The sequence below is a fragment of the Molossus molossus genome, unplaced genomic scaffold (assembly GCF_014108415.1).
Source record: "Molossus molossus isolate mMolMol1 unplaced genomic scaffold, mMolMol1.p scaffold_m16_p_7, whole genome shotgun sequence".
Classification (NCBI taxonomy): Eukaryota; Metazoa; Chordata; class Mammalia; order Chiroptera; family Molossidae; genus Molossus; species Molossus molossus.
In genome coordinates, this window is record NW_023425401.1 from 17,245,870 (window position 1) to 17,268,237 (window position 22,368).

The following is a 22,368-nucleotide window of genomic DNA, read 5'->3' on the forward strand; positions in this document are numbered from 1 at the left end:
TAGAGTCAAATTTACAGTTGTTGAATTTATACAAACATGAATGATAAAAATGTTCCAGCCATATTTCTGGTGATTTTTAGCAAAGAACCACACTTCCAAGTGTCTGATATCCACAAACCAAAACAATAAAAGTCTGTAAGAAGTGTTCAGCTTATGGGAAAAGGACATGGTTATAACAGTATTCTTCCATTATAGAAAGTCTACAGAAACCCTCCAGACAGTACTGTCTAGATATTGTTTCTCTGTTGTACATCTGATTTCTGCCTTAGCACCTTAGCTTTCTTTCTGTCTTCTGACCCTACAAATTGTGTTACCTTGAAAATTTTCTGTTTTTCATTTACTATGTGTCTCTGTTGGTCTGATAAAGCCGGTGGGCTGAGAAGGGCCCTTGAGTGATATAGCCTACCAGTTCTCTTGTTGAAGTTCCAAGCATGATTTTATTTTCTTTTTAAACATGAACTCAACATTTATGATATGACTTTTATATGTTTGTATGACAATAAGGGTAAACAAAATATAGGGAGAAATGTACAATGAATTAAGTGTTGCTTTCAAAGCCATAGTTCTTAGAATGTAAATTTAGGAAATATGTTAAACTTTGAGGCATTATATAGAACTGAAAATACTTGGGAAGCATCCACAGACAGAAAATAGAAACACAGATATCCTTAAATAGGAGCTAAAAACTGATTCTAGACTTTCATTTTCCGCTTCCTTAAAAAATGAACATCCGAAGCAATCCCCCTCAGGCTATTTCTTTTTTTTTAGGCTAAATTTTCGTAGTGGAAATTGTAGGAAGAAGAAAACACAAATGTCTTATCTGGGCCTCAGTGAAATTTGTGATCTTTGTCCACACAGTCTAATTGGCAAGCCGCAGAGGTGATGTGAGTTAGGCTGAGATGTGAGTTTTATGTATTAGATGCCTGTTGGGTGGCATGGTTACATTAGTGGCATTTATGAAAGGACAGGGGCATGTGGGATGATACTTGGTACTGCTTGAAATCAGCCATCGCTTGGATGGTGAAAGAAAACAGTGTTGAGTATCTACAATAAAACTGCGTTGGAGGTGATAGTGGTGGAAAGTGTGTGGCCAAATCTTGAGAGATGAATTAAAATCACAAATCAAGTGTTCAGAATTTAGAAAGAGAGGTCAGTGGGGATGAAAGCAAAATATGATACTGGGACCATTTAACTAGACACTTACACCCTCATATTCTTTCTCAGAGCTGACTTAGTTTATAATTGCCTTCAGTTTCCATTTCTCTGCATGTTTCTGCCCTATCTCCCCACTCATGTTCTTCGGTTTATCCAACTTGAATGTAAAACTGAAGCTTCTGTTGCTTTTTTTTTTTTAATATGTTGATATTTTTATTTTTATTTTTATATTTTTTAGGGAGAGAGGAAAGGAGAAATAGAAACATTGATGTCAGAGAGAAACATAGATTGCCTGCCTCCTGCACACCACCCCCTACTGGGGATCGAGCCTGCAACCTGGGCATGTGCCCTGACCAGGAATCAAACCAGGACCTCTCAGTCCATGGGACGATGCTCAATCCATGGAGCCACCCCAGCCTGGCGCTTCTGATGCTTTTAATGGTATTTTCTAAATTCCTTCTCTTAGGGTCTTGGGGTGCATTGCCACTCCTCTGAGAAATGCCCCTGAGCTAAAAAATCTTACTTGCCAATCAAACCCAACTTATAAATGAAGGTGTCTGCTATGAATTCTAGAAGATCTTAAAGCAGATGAAGCCCCAAGAAACAAATAATCCATGCTTTTGGGGGAAAGTGTTAGAGAAAAAGAAACCTGCTATGGAATGTCTTTCTGTATTTCTCTAGAAAGAAAAAAAAGAGAGAGAGATGATGATTACTAACCGTTGCACATTGAAAACTTCACAAAAACCTTTTCCCCTGTTCAGTGTCCAGAAACTGTGAAGTAACTATCAGTTTTCAAGTCAGTTGTGAGCCTGTTCTCTCATGATTCTGGCATTCCTTCTAGCTAGTCTGGTTCTCACTTCCCCCATCCACTTGACCGGTAAGATGGATCTGATTTTACTCTCATTAACTAAGGCTTGCACTTAACTTGGATCTTTGATTTGTCTCCCAAGTCCTCTTCCTTAGAGTCCTCTTGGGAAATACTGGCTACAGAGGCACAAGGACCTGGGCCTTACCAAACAGCTGGTTGTCCTGTATCTCTGGACACATGACTCCGGGAAACGCAAAGACGTCAGCTTTTCAGGATCCTCTGTCTTGTCAGCCATCTCCTTCCTCTGATGTTGCTCGGTCTCAGACTTTGCTTACGCTTGTTTGAAACACCTTTGCCATGTCTCATCTTTCACCGGAGGCTTCAGCCATTTCTTTAAGGATGTGTCTTTCACAGGACTTGGTTTATACCTTCTGGGTCTAGGAAGCATACAGAGTGGCCAGGGTTTCTATGGTTCGCACTTCTTGATGAATCTGCAAGGTGGATTCAATTCATCGGAGAAAATGTTCTTTTCAACAGTAGTATCTGAAGATAACAGACACAGCTTTTCACCTCGGAAACTTTCCCATTGGTACTGGTTCAGCAAGGAGAAATAGCCTAGGATTTGGGTTTTGATGAATCTCAGAAAGATAGACTTTTAGAGACTTAAGAGACTGTATGCCAAGTTAGCAAGATCTAGAAATAGTCTTAGGTTCGTCAACGTGGGGAGGATCTGTCGCACTTAATGCATGACAAGCACAAGCCAGTGATGCTTTCTGCCACATTTAGACATATGGTTTTTTTTGGCAGGCTGTCTGCCTCTTCCTTTCTGGGGAAGGGAGAAACGGAGTGTCGTTAATCTCCCTTTACTTCATCTGTCACAGACCTGAGCGAGCATGTTTGTTCTGGGAATAAAAGTAAGTTGCTCACTTGGGCAATGACCAACCTTCTGTCTGGCTGCCACAGGATCGTGAACATCTTGTTACCTTATATTTCTTATCTGTAGGGAACATAAAATTCTTACTTGGAATCCTTAGCCTGGCTCCTGCTCTTCCAGGGGCTTAGAGCTACTCTGTGACTTGGAGAAGGGCCAGGTGGATTGAGTTTTTAGAGAAAGTGTCAAGTGAGACCCTAGAAGACAGATCTGGTTTCGAGGAGCATTAAAAAGGCACCGGAGGAATTGTAGCACATTTCTGGTATAGTATTCCTTGTTCTTGTTTTTTATAAGAACTCATGGGGCTTGTTGGTACCTTCCCTCATCAGCTAGAGTGTCCAGAGGGCCTTGGGCTGTAGGTCCACTGGAGAGCTGTTTCCCTTAGGTGGATCGCACAGGAACACTTCACAAGCCTATGGTATTTGGGTATCTATTCCCAAGACAAAGAAAATTATTTTGATAGGCAGTACGCATAGAAAACATAGACGTTTTTCATTGTCAAGGAATAGAAACATACCATTCAGCTGTCAGTTTGTGTATTGACAGTCATGAGTCTGCGAAATGTTCCTGTGAAATCCTGAGGGAAGTTCAAGGAACTTTAAAAGGATGATTCATGAACATTTCATGTTGTGCTGCTTCTTTGTGCATTCATTTAGAATAAAATTTCTTATAGATGTTTAATGAAGTGTAATGTTTGCATTCTTAAGTCAATATTATAGCTTTATAGTATGTTCATATTGCAGAAGGACCAGGAGGCATAGAAAAAAGTAAAAATCACTTGAATTTTTTTGGTGGTGATGGAATAAGGTAGATTTTAAATTAGTTTCTGCTTTGTTGTAAAAATTAGACTATAATAAAGTTTCATGTGACTACTGGGTAGAAGTGGTGTGAAATCTATTCCTTTGTATGTAAGTGTCAACATGATAGTAAACCTGGTGGGGAGTTGTCATTACTGTGGAGTGTACTCTGCAGTTTTCTTTTTATTTACCTGACACTTGGATTATTTAACTTGCACTTAAAGACTTAACAATTTTTTTAAAATCCCAGAATACAAAAAAAAACAACAACAAAAAAACTGCCCATCATGAAACCACTCAGAAATAACTTATTAACACTCTAGTGTTTATTGCTATCTAGGTTACTTTACTTGTATGTATATTTCTTTAAATTAAAAATTACCCTTTTGCCCTGGCCAGTTTGACTCAGCGGTTAGAGCATCGGCCTGCGGTCCAGAGAGACCCGGGTTCGGTTCCCGCTAAGGGCACGTACCTCGGTTGCAGTTTGTCCCCGGCCCTGGTTGGTCGTGCAGGTGGCAGCCACTCGATGTGTCCCTTTCACGTCGATGTTTCCCTCTCTCTCTCTTCCTCTCCCTCCCTCCCACTCTATCTGAACAAAAAATGGAAAAATGTCCTCGGGTGAGGATAAAAAAAAAATGACCCTTTTATTTTGTGGTCTGTACTTTTCACTTAATAAGTTTTCAGTGCTAGAAGTAGTATCCCATTCTATGAACTACCATTTCCCCAATTTTTTAATATTATGCTGACTTTCAAGAGTTTGCTATTATAAACACAGAGATGACCTTCTGTGTGGGTAAATTAGAGAAACATCTGGCTTGCAGCGGTTAATTTACTAGCCTGTTGATTGCAGAAGACCAACTGAGAAATGGGTAAAACGCAGAGAGTGACTCATAGCAGCGGTGTGTCCACCTTGTGCGAATTCTGCTAGTGCTGTTCATACACTGTCACGTTTCAGTCTACACAGCCGAGTATATAATCACTCGCGCTGGAGAGATGGAGCATTTCAGAAAGGAGGTATTAACTGAGAGTCGACGTTAATTAAAAAGAACAATTTAGGGTTCCTAAAGCAATTTGCCACATTATCTTCATTTAAAACACTTTATAGTTAGTGAAAAGGTCTCAACAAATGGAGTTTGAGTTCTGAAATTAGATTTTTTTTTTTTAATTTGAAAAATTGTATGAAATGAGACCTGTCAAGTTAGAGTGAACAACATTTTAAGTTTTAACCGTTTAGGAATCATGCAACGGATAAACACTGCCTGTGGTTTAGTGATTGAGAACTCATTTAGACTGGTTTGGAGGGCTTCTGGTTTCATTATGTGCATTCAGAAGTATGTGAACTTTGGTAAAGATTTTATCACAGGTAAATAAATCATTTTTTCAGAACTAGATTCTATTAGCAAGTTACTACTAGGCCCTAAAAAGGGATAGTTTTTCAGGAAGGCCCTGAGAATCTGTGTTACTATTCTGTGGTAGGTAGACTGGTCCCCCAAAGATGAAAACCCTAATTAGTACTTGTAAATATCACATTGGATGGTAAAAGGTACATTACAGATGAAATTAATGCTACACACCTGGATTGCCTACATGAACCCAGTCGAATCTCATGAGCCCTTAAAAGCTAAGAACTTGCCCTGGATGGTTTTGCTCAGTGGTTAGAGCATCGACCTGTGTACCAAAAGGTCATGGGTTCAAGTCCAGTCAAGGGCATGTAGCTTGGTTGCAGGCTTGATCCCCAGCCCTGGTCGGGGTCATGTGGGAAGCAACCAGTCTGTGTGTGTCTCTCTCACATTGATGTTTCTCTCTCTCTCTCTCTCTCTCTCTCTCTCTCTCTCTCTCTCTCTCTCTCTCTCTCTCTCTCTCCCCCTTCCTCCCTCCCTCCCTGCCTTCCTTCCACTCTAAAAATCAATGGAAAAATATCCTCAGGTGAGGATTAGCCAAAAAAAAGCTAAGAACTTGCTCTGGCAATAGTTAAAGAGAAATGGCAGAAGAAAAGGTTTTTAAAAAGTCCAAACATGATTAAGATTAAGTTTAGCATTGCTGGTTCTGAGGAGGAGGAGCCCACATACAATGACTGGGGGGAGGGGGGCCCCTCTAGGAGTTAAGGGCAGATTTCAGGCGACATTCAGCCAGAAAACAGGCACCCCCCCTATTCTACAGATAGATAGATTCCTCCCAAAACCTGAATGAACTTGGAAGCATGTCCTCCCCCAGAGCTTCCAGAAGGATCACAGCCCTGCCCCTACCTTGATTTTCGCCTCGTGAGTCTCTAAGCAGAGGATCCCGTTAAGCCACACTGACTTCTGACCTCTCGAAATGTGAGATGATAAATGGATGTCTTTCTAAGCCACTAAATGGGTAGTGATTTATTATGGCAAAACTACAAAATTAATACACATTTCTTGTTGAACACATGCCCGCAGTCCCTTGATTCATAAAATAGCAGTTATCTCTCAAATGTCAGAAGCTGCCAGGCCACAGCTAGTTGATTGAAACCTTTGAAGTTTCAAAGTGAATTTCTAAAACTGAAGTCTGCCCTTCATACATTTATAAAGGCTTCGGAATTCCGTGGAAATCTAAAAGCTTATTTTTAAAGTAAATTCTGAAAATGCAAGCACTTTAAGCACTGTTCACAACTTTCCGATGGAACATATCACTCAGTCCCTTTTATGCCAGTTGCTGGGGGTGAGGGGAGGGGTGTTGCTAGGTAAGTGGAATATAATAAGCAGCAGTAGCACTGGTTGTCAAAGAGTTTATAAATCAGGTGGGAAGAAGGGGCTTAAACACATGAAATATTAAGACAATTGAAGACTGGATTGTCTTTTGTTCTATTTATTTTATTGTTAAGCTCAACTATATTAATTAGACTAATGCGATGATGATGATGATGATGATGATGATGGTGAAGGTGGCTAGCACTCAAAAAGCACTTACTTTATGTCAGGCATCATCCCAGATGCTTCAGGTATTAACTCACTTAATTCTATAACAGTCCTATGGGCTGTGACTCTACCCACTAACTGGAATCCTTGAACTTCTTTCAAGGTTGGCATAAAAGTAATGGAGGGTTTCTTTGCCTGTTTTAGGCTTTTGCATCTTGAGTTCTGAATCTTGGTATCCCAGGAACCCCTCCCATGTTAGCAATTTCCAACTAGATAGACTTTCTAGTTGGAAAAGGTCTTATTTGATGTGGATTCATCCCAGTACAGTGTTTCTAAAGCAGCATCCCTTCATGCTTCTGCAGGAGTCTAGCCCTGCAGATAGGAGACTCCTACCAGAGGAGAGCCATAAAATCTCTGAGACCTGATTAGTGTTGTGATTATAACATTGCTATAGCTGAGAAGTTTACCTCCAAAAAATACAGTGATTGGGAAAAGGCAATTTACTATGCAAGGAGTGGCATGTAATATGGAATAGAAGGTATAGTAAGACATGAGCTTGCAAGTTATTTTATGTCTTTAAAGATACTTTGTAAAGCCCTGGCCAGGTGGCTCAGTTGGTTGGAGCATCGTTGTGTACAACAAAAATGGGAGGCAACTGATTGTCTCTCTCTCTCTCTCTTTCTCCCCCTCTCTCTAAAATCAATAAACACATCCTTAGGTGAGGATTAAAAAATAAATAAAGAGACTTTGTTAAATTATTTGTATCATATAAATTCACTGAAGAATTATTTAAATGTGGTATTGATTGAAAATACTCTGGATTTGCCCTGGCCAGTTTGGCTCAGCGGTTAGAGCGTCGGCCTGCGGTCCGGAGAGACCCGGGTTCGGTTTCCGCTAAGGGCACGTACCTCGGTTGCAGTTCGTCCCTGGCCCTGGTTGGTTGTGCGGGTGGCAGCCACTCGATGTGTCCCTTCACGTCGATGTTTCTCTCTCTCCCTCCCTTCCTCTCTCTCCCTCCCACTCTATCTGTACAAAAAATGGAAAAATATCCTTGGGTGAGGATAAAAAAAAAAAGAAAAAGAAAATACTCTGGACTTATCAGAAAATGGAAAAAATCTTGAGACAAAAGTTTAATGATGTAAACATAATCAGTGTTGTATTTTATTATTATAGCAAAAATCAGAATGTTCAAAATATTTGCTTCCTTAAAATACATTTCATATGTGCATATTTTTTATTTGTCAAGAGATTAGCATTGCACAGCAATTAGGGCGTTGAGGAAGTCACAGGTCAGGAGTAGGAGCAGCTTTGAGAACTGAAGGAGCAGATATACCTGCTTTCTGGGAAAGGTATCGGCGTCATTAGCTTGCTCTTCGCAGGTTTCTTCATCCAGAACATCTGTAGCTTCTCATTCTTTGTGCCATGAAATTTGTGAGATTTCTCCAACCAAAAAGGGCCTCCAAGTGTTATTTTTCAACTATTTGTTAAGATTTACGCCACCTCTCACTCTCTTGGGTGGATTAAATGGCTATACCATCACCACCTGTTCAGTTGCAGGCTGACAGATACCACCATCCGCTGGAGGCACATCCTTGTTCTCTTTTGATAGCTCATGATTTTGAAAAGAGACAGTCATAAAACAAATCTTTAGAACAATTTCTTAGTGTGAGTGCTTCTGATATTTACCTTTCTGTAGAAGCATCGTCTACTGAACCTCACAGAGTAGACCATTTCCAATGTGGACAGCTCTGACTATTTGAACATTCTTAGAACTGAAGCATGCCCGTTTGCAACGTCTTTCCATTTGTCTGAATTTTACCTTCAACTTTTAAGTATTTGAAGCTAATGATCATGTTCCCCCTAAGTCTTCTCATCTCAACAGCAACTGCAAACACTTTGCTTGTGTTCTTGAGCACAAACATGTGTATCAGGGGAAGGTAACAGGAGCCAGGGTCAGAATAATGAATGAAGAAGTCCATTTCAGTGGGCTTATAATCTACTGTTGGAGAATCCAGATAAAGAGGTGATTTCACGAGCCTGTGATAGTGCAAAGTAGCATGCTACTGGAGTATAAACAGAGAGGACTCCACTCAAGAGAAGATGGTAGCTAAGTTGGGACCTGAAGGACAAGCAAGTGGCAACCACACAAAGTGGGGAGGAGGGGAGGCATTCCAGACAGAGAGACAGTCATATGGAAAGGCCCAGAGCAAAGAAAGAGCATGGCTTCTTCAGAGAATCGCAAGTGTTCTATTTTACTAAGGCTAGAGCAATGATGTTTTTCTTAAAAACATGGATTTTAAGAGGAAAAATGGGGATAGAAATGATACTGAAATCCAGATGAAAAGAATACAATATATCCAATACTGGACATTGGCCTTGGTCCTGGTGTCATGAGGAAGTTTTTGAAGAGTTTTTTCACAAAAGATGTACTATCATAACATTTATATTTTAGGATGATTTGTCTTGCTGTAGGGTGAATAATGATGTGGCATGAGACAGATAAATTAGAGACAACAGTCTGAAGGGGGGAAGATAATGGGCTGAGGTAAATCAGGGATATCTCACTTCTTAGCTTGAGTCCCTGGGTGGATGGGGGTCCCATGCATTGACTGGGTACATGGAACCTGGAACAAATGTTTGGGGTGGAAGGAAATGGTAAGAAAGTGGCTTTGTGCTGGGAAATGTTGAGTTTGAGCTACTAGAGGGATATGTAGGTCCATGAGGTGGATGGAAATGGGGCTTTGAGGCCATGGAGAGGCATGTATAATTGAAGCCTTGTGAATAAATAAAATTGCCTGGAGAGAATGAACAAAATGAGAAGGAGGTGAAGAGAGCTGAGGTTGGATCACTAAGGTTCATCAAAATGTAACAGTCGAGGAAAGGAGAGCCTTGGGGAAGAGAAGGAGCAGCCGGAGGGGGAAGAGGAAGGCCGGGGGCATGTGGTATCGTAGTCCCAGTGGCTAAGAAGAGAATGGGCGTCAACCCCTGCAGAGAGGACAGGGTGAAGGAAGACTGCCACCGTCTGCTGCATTTACTTCAAGGAGGTGGCTCTCTCCTGATTGTCCTCCTGTAGATGCTGTCTGCTCCTCAACCTAAACAGATGGTGCTCCGAACCAAACACCATCCAGATGCTGATCTTTCTGGAGTCAGTCATTGTGTGTGTGTGACCTGCATGACATTCTTCTAGTAATATTTCTAAAACCATTGTTATTTATTCTAAGTAATCCAATTTCCATTGGTAACTCATACCACACTTAAGATCATCTGAAAATTAACAGATATTTTAAATGTGAACCCCTGTTCAAGTAGATGTATTTACAGGTAGCAGACTTAAATAAGAGACTTAAAAACCTAAATGTAGGACTTAATTCCCATTCATCCTGTTACTTGCAGGCCACTTCTACATATATATTAGTCTTTGAATGGTCAGCTATTGTCCAAGTTACAATAAAATTCATAGGCATGTTGGTATGTATTCAACAAAAAGTCTATATAAGAGATTTTTATAGTGTCACCAATAGAAATGAAGCAAAAAGAGAGAGAAAAAATTTAAATATCCCTACAATATCTCTAGTCTTGAAATAGATGAGTAAGCCTAAGTATATTTTATCCTCCCAGCATGCTACGTCTTTGATGTGGTGACAGCAATTACTGGGAAAACAACTGTTTGTTAAATAAACTATTAGGTGGAAAGCAGTAATGTCTACACAGTTATTTATATATCTTTCTTAATGTTCCAATTACTGGTTGACATTTACAGGAAATCACAAGATTATGCATGTGTCAGATTTGTGCAAAGATTAGCTCTTTGATACAAAATAATGAACTTGAAAATCAGAAAACAGGCTTCTGAGGAATAAAGGAAATTGTTACTTAGCCCATGGAGTTTGCTGGGACAAGAGTGTAGCCACCATTACTGCTCAGTTTGCATCTTATGTGAAAGTGCGTTAATTACTTGAAAAGCATATTTACTTCCTTTTTCCTAGAGTGTTTAAAGTCCTTACTAAAAATTTCATAGAGGTTTAAAAGTAAGTATATTTGGGAATAAAACTGGAAAGTATACTGGATTATGATTCTTCTTACATTTAATTTAGGAAATGAGAAAACGGATTCTATGTTTTAAAAACATTTCTATCGTGGTACCAAAATGTAAATGTCTCTAAAATTAATAGATTTACTAAAAACTACTAGGAAATTTGTGAATTTGATGATTCTATTCAAAATTGGTTTGTAAGGACAACCTTTTGGTTAGCTGAGATGTTTGCCACTATTGGTCTGTCTTCCCCAAATGACCTACATTCTGTCCAGCTTCTCACTTGGTTTTCAGGGGCCTCTTGCTCCATGAAGTCTGCTCGTGTCTTCCAAGTTGACCTTTCCCACGGAGGTGCGCCCTAGCACTTGCATTTGACTCTTTCTGTTGCATTGATGAAGAACAGTTTTGCAGGCCTTCAGATGTTGAGGCTGAAGGCCCTATTAAAGTACCAGAGAGAAAAGAAGGCAGAATGCTAGGAATCAGGTTGGCTCTTGTCCCTGTTAAATTTCAGAGCTATTTTGTGAACATCCCTGCTGGTTATCAAAGGTAGAAAAACAACTCAACATGTTTCTGATGGGTACCCAGGGGAGAGGAAAAATTTTGAAATATGTCTTATCAGTCCCTTAATTATCCTCTATTTAGACGGTCACAAGAGTGAACATACCCTAAGCTACAGATGTGTTTTGAATTGTGTAGTTTTTTTTTATAGTGAATAAGCTGCATTTTAAATTAAAGTTTAAGCTTCTTAAAAAGCATCCTTGCAATTTCCCTTATACTTGAGTAGATTGTGTCTGTCAAACTGCTGATAGTAACTGAATCATATCATCAGATTGGATTATAATAGTATCATTTAATACCCAAAACACAGTGAGGGCCATGTTCCTCTACAAATGAATTAAACTAGAGGAGGACAAAATAAAAAGTAAAGATCCGTTGTCAGTTGAAATGGTTGTAAGATTAACAGGTTGAGTCTTGGGAAAAACTAGGATATCTTATTGAATAGAGAAATGATTCTCAACCCCGGGTACAACACAGAATCACTTAGGAACCTTTGAAACAACAGCAGATACTGCTGCCTGGACCTCCCCCCAGAGATTCTGATTTAGTTGGGGCCCAAACAGCAGTAGTTTCTTAGAGCTCCAGGTGACTGGATGCGCAGTCAGCCTTGAGAACTGCTAAAACAGGCAGATGAAAATCAAAACTGTTCAAAGAAAGCCTTTCTCAGTAGACTTAAGTAGTAACAACATAGCTATTTGACAAGATGATACATGAAAAAAAAGATGAGGGAGAGAAACTTATAGTGTAAAATTAGTAGAGGTTTACAATCCATTATTCAGTTCTGAAATATAAAAGCCCTGAAAAACAAAAGCTTTTTATAATTTACTTGGTGAAGAAAAAATCTAACCTGCTGGACATATTTAGTGGAAAAGCCTGAGGCTTTTTCTAGTCTTCCTTTCTCCCATTTGGTATGAATAGTCATACATTTTATTGCATAAATATTAATGTGTCCGATTTCTGATTACAAGTGGCGGCCCCCGAGCTCACTGAGGGTGTGATGTAAGTAGGGTACCTTTCTGAAATGGGTAAAATTTTGAATTTTGAAATTCGTCTAGCCCCAGGGGTTTCAGACCATAGTGGGGAAGGTCGTGATAGAGAAGGCCGAGGTAATAAAGTCCCGTCAGAGGAAGAATACCTTTCTCGCCCTGGCCAGTTTGGCTCAGTGGTTAGAGTGTAGGCCCACGGACCAGAGTCTTGGGTTTGATTCTGGCCAGGGGCGTGTACCTCGGTCGAGGTTCAGTCCCCGGCCCTGATTGGGGTCGTGCAGGAGGCAACCAGTTGATATGTCTCTCTCATATCGATGTTTCTCTCTCTCTCTCCTCCCACTCTATCAGAAGATAAATGGAAAAAATGCCCTCGGGTGAGAATTTTAATAAAAAAGAAAGAATGCCTTTCTCCTAATCACTAGGCAGCGGTTCAGCACGGGTGTTACCTAAAATCCAAGGCCAAGGTCAGACGCAGCTCTTGGCTCTACATGTGAGCATCTCTGCAGCCTGGTCTGAGAAATGGCTTCTTTTTCAGGGGTCCCACTTCGGGGGTTCCACTTCAGGCACCGTGAGAGAAACTAACTAAGGTTAACCAACAACACTTAAGTAGATAAAGCAGAAAAATCATCGTCCTGCAAAAGACTCTTCAGCATAACCAAGGGCCCCACAATGTAAGCGTTAAAAACATCTACCATCTCAGAAGCTTCAGAATGTCGGGGTGCAGTCGAATCTGGTAGCTGGATGGATGTGGCTCCTGCTCTCTCAGGAAGTTCTCAAAATGTGGGCAGGACGTCAGTCCTCTGAAGGCCCAAGTGGTGCTGGACTGTAGCCTTTACTTTTCCGTTCAACAGCTTTCTTGTTAGCACTTCAAGAAAATTCTAGTTTCCGTTTCTGCAGCTGCTCCGAGTTCTACGTTTCAGTATAACCCTAACAATTCTTTGCAAAGGAGGCCTTGAGTGCTAATGCGTTCTGAAGATTCCCCCTTATTAGTGGGGGGGTGCCTTCTCTTTTGATTTTCATTGTCCTCCCTTGGGCAGCCTTTTCTCTTCCCTAAATCCTTTCTGTGGTCTTTTAAGATGGCCTGTGCACCCACCTCCTGTAGGTCAGTGACAAGTGTTGATCGCTGGGGATTACACCGTAAAAAGACACACCGGTCCGTACCTCAGGGGAGCTGCCATCCAGAACACAGGCATTCGTCACACGACTGACTGAAAGGATGAAATGATGGCCAGCACCCTAAAAAAAGAAAGTACTGTGAAGAAGCTTATAACAGGATCGTAGCTCATTTGAGTTTTGCTTGATCAGTGCTTTGTGGATTGTAGTTTGTAGGAAGAATAACCTACCTCTGGGGTTTTGTCAAAAAACCTTTTGCATCCTGGCGCAGTGGAAGCTATTCTGCACCCCTCCCTGCATGAAACACTCTTCCATCCTCCCAGACTGCAGACATGCAGGGATCTAGTGTCCTAGAGCAACCTTATTTACTTTATGTTTCCAACCTTCTAAATGACCTGTGCAGTTCTTCCTCCCTACCACCTCTCATCTCCTTCCCAGCTCCCCAAAATGCTAGATTGGCTTCTTGCTCATCCCATTCCTCCCTTTCTTTCCCCACGGAATCTATGAAAAGATGTTGTGTTATTCAGTGGTAGGAATACAATAATTTCCTTTGCTGAGCTGTTTGTATTGTGAGCCTTATTTGTAACTAGAGAAAGAAAAGCTGCAGGTCTCGTGAAGAGAATTTCAGGCATGGAAAACTGGAAGAGGAGGGTGGAGAGAGCACTGGTTTGTTCCTCTGTAAGCAAATGCAGGGATGCACCAGTATCATTTTCTGCCTCTGCTTTTCTTCTGTCTCTAAGCATGCTGGGATCTTCCCCGCGAGATCATAACATTGGGCAGCCATGCACAAGATCCCAGTGAATCTATGTGGTCCGTATCTTGGCCCCACCCCCAAATATTTGTGACACTCTGAAAGAGCACATCTTGAAACGAGATGGTGATACTATAATAAAACTTACTGATAATTTTAAAAATATAAAATATGCAATAATTGATTTTTTGTTGTTGTTTTATTGTGTCAATCCTCATCTGAGGATATTTTTTTTATTGACTTTTAGATAGAGTGGAAGGGATGAAGGAGAGAGAGACACACACATCGACTGTTGCCTCCCACACAACTCTGATGGATTGGGGATCAAACCTGCATCCCAGGGACATGCCCTTGACCAGGAATTGAACTTACAACCCTTTGGTCCGAGGGCTGATGCTCTAACTGCTGAGCCAAACCGGCCAGGACTGTTTTATTGGTTTTTTATCTGACTACCAGCACAAGTATTGGTGAAGGTTTTCCTGTGGTTACTCATCACTTCTGTCTCACCCGGCCCACTTTTTCCCTGTAAGATCTTGAACTGCAAGTTTTCCTACCATGAGCGTTTTCAGAGCTCAGACTTCCAAGGCTGAAGAGCAACTGATTATCTTCTCATTACTGTATAATTTTCCAGAGAACGTCTTAAGGTATCAAAGAATCAGCTAAATCAAGAATGTACACTTCTGAATGGCATTCGGACGTCCAGCCCGGGAAAGCTTGGCCACATGGTGCCAAGGAGGCTGCCTCTTCGGGGTGATGACTCCCTGGCCCTCGTGGGAGTGATCCTAATGGAGTCCCAGTGTCTAGCATATGTGCCACTTCTGCTTGCAAGTAAATTAATATAAATTAGATTAATTTCAACAGCAAATCGTCTTTAACCTTGAACGTCTATGTTCTCCCTTTAAAATGTCATTATCAGGACCCTTCCAAACTCACCAGCACCACCTCCAAACCCCTGAAGGCACACACACTTCTGAGCTTCTAAGCTTGTGTGGAATGAGCTTGCTTGTTGTGGACTTTTTAACTGTTACCGAGCACAGATTTCCTGAAGATTATCTCTGTTACTTTTTTTTTTAAAGTGATTGTGGTTAACGTTTTTGGGTCTCTTTTATGTTCTTTGGGAAGGCTTTTAGGAAAGGGTTTAAGCACTCAGAGTGTATGGGGTTGAGAGACAGAGAGTGAGAAAGCAAAAATCTGGACAAATAGGTGGGGGTCATGGCACTTAGGATTCTGTTCGTCTTGTCTGTTCCCATTCCACCTACCCCACGAGTCGGTAGCACTTGCTTTTATGTGCCATGTTTTCCGAACTGTTTGCTAGAAACCTGTCAGACTTCAAGTGGATATTTATTGTGTTTGAGCCGAGGTCCAATTAAACCAGGGTCACTTATCTTATTTTCTTTTAAACATTTTTTATTGATGTTTATTTTTTATTTTTTTAAAGAATAGTTTCTTAATTTCTTTTAGCAAGAGAAGAAGGGAGAGGGAGAGAGAGAGAAAGAGACATTGATGTGAGAACACAATGTCTACCAGCTCCCTCCTGTACACCCCTTCCTGGGGATCGAGCCCAGAACCTGGGCATGTGCCCCGACCAGGAATCAAACCGACAACTTTTTGGTGCATGGGACAATGCCCAACCAACTGAGGCACACTGGCCAGGGCCAGGGTCAACTATTTAATTGTTCTGGAATTTCTGTGTACACTAGAATTTTTGAGGGATAAATAATAGTTCATATCTTTGCCAACATATATGCCTGTTGTAACCATTTGTTATTTCCAATATTTTTGAGTGTTTTATAAATATATTTTTGAGGTTCTTCCCATCAGTATGGCAAAAATACCGATGTTTACAATACATACATTCTGGCAACCGTCTGATTTCTTTTTAAAGTAAGTTAGTATGATTCTTTCAGATTTTTGGCCGATAATTTTTATGCAGAGGTTTTTCCACGTCATTAAAATCAAACAAAAATCCAAAAAGTGGAAGCAAACTTAGCTCTGATTGCAAATGCTCTTAATTGGGGTTGCATATGTAAAAAACAAAGTACTGCTTTTGATGGTTACATTTTTTTTATTCTAATTGATTTTTTCCCCTAATATTTTATTAGGTGCAGAGAGAACTAGCAGCTGTTATTGCTTTGAAAGCGAAGAAGTCTGGTGAGTCGTCTTTCATGGACCTATGGAAGGTTTTCTTTCTTGGGGAATATTTCATACAGTGTGTGGTAGTGAGCAGTTGAGTGCATCTGAAGAAGTTTTGATGTAGAATGCAACAAAGTATCATTGTTTGTTTTTAAAATCATGTATTCTACCACCAGAATAGCACAGGATGTTACATATGCTATTTCAAAATTTCGCTGCCGTGCTTTATTTTACATTTCAAGGAAAAAATGAAATTAAAAATGTTTCTAGTTTGTTGCAACCATGAAAAAAATCTGTGTATACAACCAAAAGCAAACACATTGCGTTGCTTATTACAATGAAAGAGGAAAATAAATAACATCAAGGTTGTGTTTTTTTAAAGATATATTTTTTTGTCTCCAAGTAGTTTCTTCTAAAAATAATTTAATTGGTAATGAGATTTAGAAGCCAGTATTTTACATAGGAGTGATTGCATGCTTCTGATTCCTGATACCTGTGGGACACAATCCGTGGAGTGATAGGGGACAGGGAGCTGTCAAATACTCTTTGAAGGAGAGGCTGAAATCCAGTATGAAATGGAGACGCACGGAGGGAGAAAAACACTTGCCGAGGGAGGAGCGGTGGCAGAAGGAGGCATCCTTTCTGTTCAGAGGGAGGAGGCCGGTGCCGAGTGGAATGACAAACACAAGGCAGATGCTTCTTGGATCATGTCAAACTAGAATAAGGCTTTTCAGGCGGGAAAAACGAAGACAAAATAAAAGAGATGACAACATTTCAAGAAGTAAATGGAATAGAAATATCTTAAGAACACAAGCCATACATTTTTACATCTTTTTTTTTTCCAGTTAGAAACTTCAAGAATTTGCTTTTCTCTCAGTTACTTATGGAATCATACACACCTTAGTATGAATTAGCTGATTATATGTGTACTAATGTTTGTGGGTTCGGCTGCCAGGGAGGACACAGAAACCGGATGCTGTAAAGGTGAAAGGGAGGATGCCAGGCACAGCAGCCCCGACCGTAGGTTGCTGCACAGAGCGGGCAGTGTGACTAGAGCTCCCCGGCGGGCAGCGTTGGCTCGTGCATATTTGCGTGGGTGGGGGCCGACGTGGAGATGGCATCAGTGCAAAGGCTGTAGGAGGGCGGGCGTAGAAATACCTTGTGCTGGAGCTGATCTTGGTCCCTGTAATGCTAAGGGGGCAGACTTACAGTCTGTACGAGTTGGGATGGCAGTACCTTGGAGAATTTTTTTTTTTTTTAATTTCAGAAAATATTGGGAAAATAAAAATAAAATAAGAAACACTCAAGAGTGTGTCAATGCTAGAGGAAAAGAGAGCAAGTAAATATAGACAGGGAGGCTGGAGAGGTGGGTTGTTCATTTGCACAGCGTGGGGACTTCTGAGCAAAGACCTGAAGTCAGTGAGGGGGTGAGCCCTGCGGACCCAGACACAAGCATTTGGGCAGACGTGTGTGAAATGTGTTTGAGGAACAGCAAGGAGGTGACAGTGGCTGCAGCCAGGTGCACAAGGGGAAAAGAGGTAGTTTGGATGATCAGACTAAGAAGTGTGAACTTTCTGAGGGGAAGGGAAATGAAGAAGAGTAAGGCCCATGCGTTAGGTTGTGCAGAGTCAGAGATGGGTGAGAAATCTGCCGTATCACGCCCTGATGTGGCTGTGTGAAGTTAGAGTGTCTGTTTTTGTTACTTGTTTGATCTGTGGAGCTTGGAATGTGAACACAGCTCTGACAATGTCAGGGACAGAACACAATGCTCTGTCTCACATACGCTAACGATGGGGACATATACATGGTTTCTTAGGACAGCAATGTTTTGGTATTCTAGTATCCCTACGTCTATTATCCAGTAACTCCATAAATGGCATTCCGGCTACTGGGCATAATCAGAGATGCATGTAAAGATTCAGACAGGGGAATCTATTGCACTGTTGTTGTTTTTTTAACAATAAGAAATTAAGAACAATCCTTAAGTCTCCATAGCAGAGAAATGGTAAAATTGAGACATCAGTATAATGGATGTTGTACAGCTTTTTATTTTTTATTTTTTACCATGATTTTGTTTGTATCTTTTTTTTTTTATATCCTCACCCAAGGACATTTTTGCATTTATCTTCAGATAGAGTGGGAGGGAGAGAGGGAGGAAGAGAGAGAGACAAACATCGATGTGAGAGAGACACATCGATTGGCTGCCACCCACAAAACCCCAACCAGGGCCAGGGACAAACTGCAACCGAGGTACGTGCCCTTAGCAGGAACCGAACCGGGGTCTCTCTGATCTGCAGGCTGATGCTCTAACCACTGAGCAAAACCGGCCAGGGCTGTTGAACAGCTTTTAAAGTTATGTTTTGAATACTTAATATAATACAATGTTCAGTGGAAAAAATACACAATAAGCATATATTACTTCTTCTTTTCATAATAAGAATATTATTATGAAAACTAAAGAACTTTAGTTTTTTCTTTTTCTTACAGTTATGGTATAACATGCTCATTAAAACAATTTTTGATAATGCATGAATGTATGAAGAAATTGAAAAATCACCCATGATGTCACCAACAGAGATAATCACTCTTGCTCTTTTCAAAAATGTTTTTTAAATTTTTTAATTGAATTTATTGGGGTGACTTTGGTTAATAAAATTATATAGGTTCCAGGATCATTGGTGTGTTCACCACCCCAAGTCAAGTCTCCTTCCATCACCATTTATCCCCCCTTAACCCTCTTCTCCCTTCCCCCCCTCTTTCCCTCTGGTGGCCACCATAACTATTGTCTGTGTCTATGAGTTTTTTTCTACTATTACTCTTTTCTTGTATATATTTCCAGACATTTCTTTATTAATATGTAGATATTATATTATTATATATTAATATGCAGATTTTATAAAAAAGCGGACTCATGTGCTCTCTTATTTTGAGATAATCGTATATCCATATGCAGTTATGAGAAATAATACAGAGATCTCATGTTCCCTTTACCCAGTTTCCCCTACATGGTAACATCTTGCAAAACTCGAAAACAGTATCACACCCAGGGTGTTGACACTGATCAGACTATTTCCATCACCACAAGGAGCCATCGCGTTGCTCTTTTAGAGCTACAGCAAGTTTTCTCCTACCCTGCCCCCTCCTTAACCCCTGCAGTCACTGATCTGTTCTCTATTTCTGTAATCTTGTTATTTCAAAAATATGATATAAGTGGAATCCTACAGCATGTAATCTTTTGGGAGTGGTTATTTTCACTTGTCATAATTCTCTGGAGATTTCATTCTGAAGGTTATTTCATGCATCAACAGTTCATTACTTTTTGTTGCTGAATAGTATTCCACCCTGTGAGTGTATGGCAGTAAATTTAATCATTCTCCGTTGCAGGACATCTGGGTTGTGTCCAGTTTTGGACTATTATGGACAAAACTACATGTACAGACATTTATGTATGGGTTTTTGTGTGAATGTAAGTCTTCATTTCTCTGGAATAAATGCCCGAGAGTACAATTGCTGGGGGTGTTTGGTAGTTGCATACTTAGTTTTTTAAGAAACTGTCAACTATGTTTCTGAGTGGCTGTAGCGTTTTTTGTTGTGGTGGTGGTTGTTAAGCCTCACCCACAGATATTTTTTCCATTGGTTTTTAGATGGAGTGGAAGGGAGAGGAAGAGAGAGAGAGAGAAAGAGAAACATCCATGTGAGAGAGATACATAGATTGGCTGCCTCCTGCACAACCCCAACTGGGGCCAGGGATTGAATCCGAAACCCAGGTGCATGCCCTTGACTGGGAATCAAACCTGAGACCCCTTAGTTCGAAGGCTGACACTCTAACCGCTGAGCCACTCTGGCCAGGGTGGCTGTCACATTTTACATTCTCACTTGCAATATATAGGTGATCCAGCTTCTCTGAATCCTTGCCAGCATTTGTTATTTTTTATTTCAGCCGTTCTAATAGGAGTGCAGTGGTATCTCACTGTACTTTATACTTGCATTTCCCTAATGGCTAACTTTAGCAAACATCTTTTTATGTACTTATTTGCCATTTGAATGTTGTCTTTGGAGAAATGTCTGTTTAGTTTATATCTTTTGCTTTTTTTTTGTAGTTGGATTATTTTCCTACTGTTGTTTTTTTTTTTTTTTTTCAAAATTATTGCTTTACTTTCTAACACTGAACTGTCTTTAAGCATCACTGCTCCCTCCGCCACGTGTGATTTGTCTGACAGTCACTTTCAGTTTAAAATTCAGTCTCTTTCTTGGAACTCTCAGCCTCCTTGGCACTGTCTACTCCTATCCCAACTTCTTTCTTCGGGGGAGGTGTCCTGCTGCTGAGCTCACGTCTGTCTTGCTGGGCCCCTCGGAGGCCTCCTGACCTGGGCCTGGGTACCAGCCACCTTCCAGGCTGCATCCTCTTCCCAGGCCCAGCCCCCTTGGGATAGCTGGCTGCCCCAGGATGTGTTCCCTCCTTGGGTCTGGGTCATGGAGCAGTCTGCGAGTATGTTATGGCCTGTCCACCGGCCCCTCAGGTACCACTTCCTCCTTTCTGTGGGAGCAGGACTTCTTTGAGAGGTGGGCACTCTGCCTGGGCTATGTTCAGAACAGTAACATTTTTTTTCATCCACTCTCATGTTAACCTAAAAACAGAAGGCTTTCAAAGTGTGAGGCTACAGGTATTTATTTGAGATCAAAGCATAGCTGTTTGGGAATCACTGATTCAGGCAGCAACCCAAGCAGTGTTCAGTTAGAAGACACAGATGACGGGTATTAATGAGAAAGGGAAGGGAACAATGAGATCAGTAGAAGGAAGGCATTGCCGTTGGTGCAGGTGAGCTAACACAGTGATGCTAGTTCTAAATTGTTTTTTAAATTCTTAGTCTGTTGATCTTGATCTCTTTGTTAATTTTATGAATCCCGTTTTTCCTTCGACTTCTGTAAATCTTTACCAAGTTCACTTTATGTTGTTAATTCCATTTTGATTTTATTTACAATTCTTTTTGCAGATAAAACACATTTGTAGGAACATTTTTTTCCCAAAGCATCAGAGTAAAACAATACTTGTCTATAAAAGATATAAAAATGGCCATGGTTAAGATCTGGTGAGAGTGTATATATGTATTTTATATAAAAAATATATATAATATATTTTATATAAAATATATAAATTAAGTTGGTAATTTACTCCAATCTTAGTTTGACCATATATAACATTCTTTTCTCGAGATCCCTCCTCCATGAACTTTCTGCAACTTCCATGTTACTTTCAGTGTTTGTCCCATCATTTTCTTTCTTATTTGGGAACAATCGTTTTATTTTAGGACAAAATTACTTCCTTCTTTCCCCCCTTTACCAAGAAAAGAAAAAAGAAAAGAAAAGAAAAGGAATCTAAACCTACATCCTTTATATCTTTTATCCAAAAAACAGATTACTTTCCACAACAAAACACACCTCCATGCTGTATACCGTATACTGAAAACACACGTTCTCTTTTTATATATATAGTCATTTTGTTTTATTCTTATTATTTTCCAGTAGTTTTGTATAAACCACAACTCTTTTATAAATTAATTTTGGCAAGGGAACTTATATAGAAGTCTGCATTTTTTAAATTTTGTATTGGATTTATGGGGGTGACATTGCTGAATAAAAGTACATAGGTTTCAGGTATAGAATTGTATAGACCACATCATCTGTATATTGTATTGTGTGTTCACCACCCCAAGTCAAGTCTCCTTCCATCACCGTTTATTCGCCTTTGTCCTCGGCTCCCTCCCTCACTGCCCGTTCCCTCAGGTAGTCATCATACTGTTGTCTGTGTCTATGAGTTGTTTTTTTGCTTAATCCCTTCACCTTTATCACCCAGACCCCCAAACCCCTCCCCTCTGACAGCTGTCAGTCTATCTCTATCTATGAATCTGTTTCTATTTTGTTTGTTAATTAATTAATTTATTTAATAAAGTTTATTTTTCTACATTTATCTTCAGATAGAGCAGGAGAGAGAGAGGGAGGAAAAAAGAGAGAGAAACATCGATTTGAGACAAACACATTGAGTGGTTGCCACCCACACAACCCCAACAAGGGCCAGGGACAAACTGCAACCAACGTATGTGCCCTTAGTGGGAACCGGACCCGGGACTCTCTGGACCGCGGGCCGAAGTTCTAACCGCTGAGCCAAACCAGCCAGCGCTGTTAATTTATTTTCTCAATGCATTCCACATACTCTTGATTTA

At 40.5% G+C, this 22,368-nt stretch overlaps 1 protein-coding gene across 2 annotated transcripts in view; it reads left to right on the forward strand.

Annotated features, from left to right (window-relative positions):
• The window catches only part of RAPGEF5 (Rap guanine nucleotide exchange factor 5), a 232,836-nt gene that overhangs the window by 73,887 nt on the left and 136,581 nt on the right, over positions 1 to 22,368 (forward strand). For both annotated transcript variants that reach the window (XM_036247514.1, XM_036247515.1), the window contains one exon: positions 16,117 to 16,165. In XM_036247514.1, coding sequence (XP_036103407.1) covers positions 16,117 to 16,165 — 49 coding nt within the window. The remainder of the gene's footprint in view (positions 1 to 16,116; positions 16,166 to 22,368) is intronic.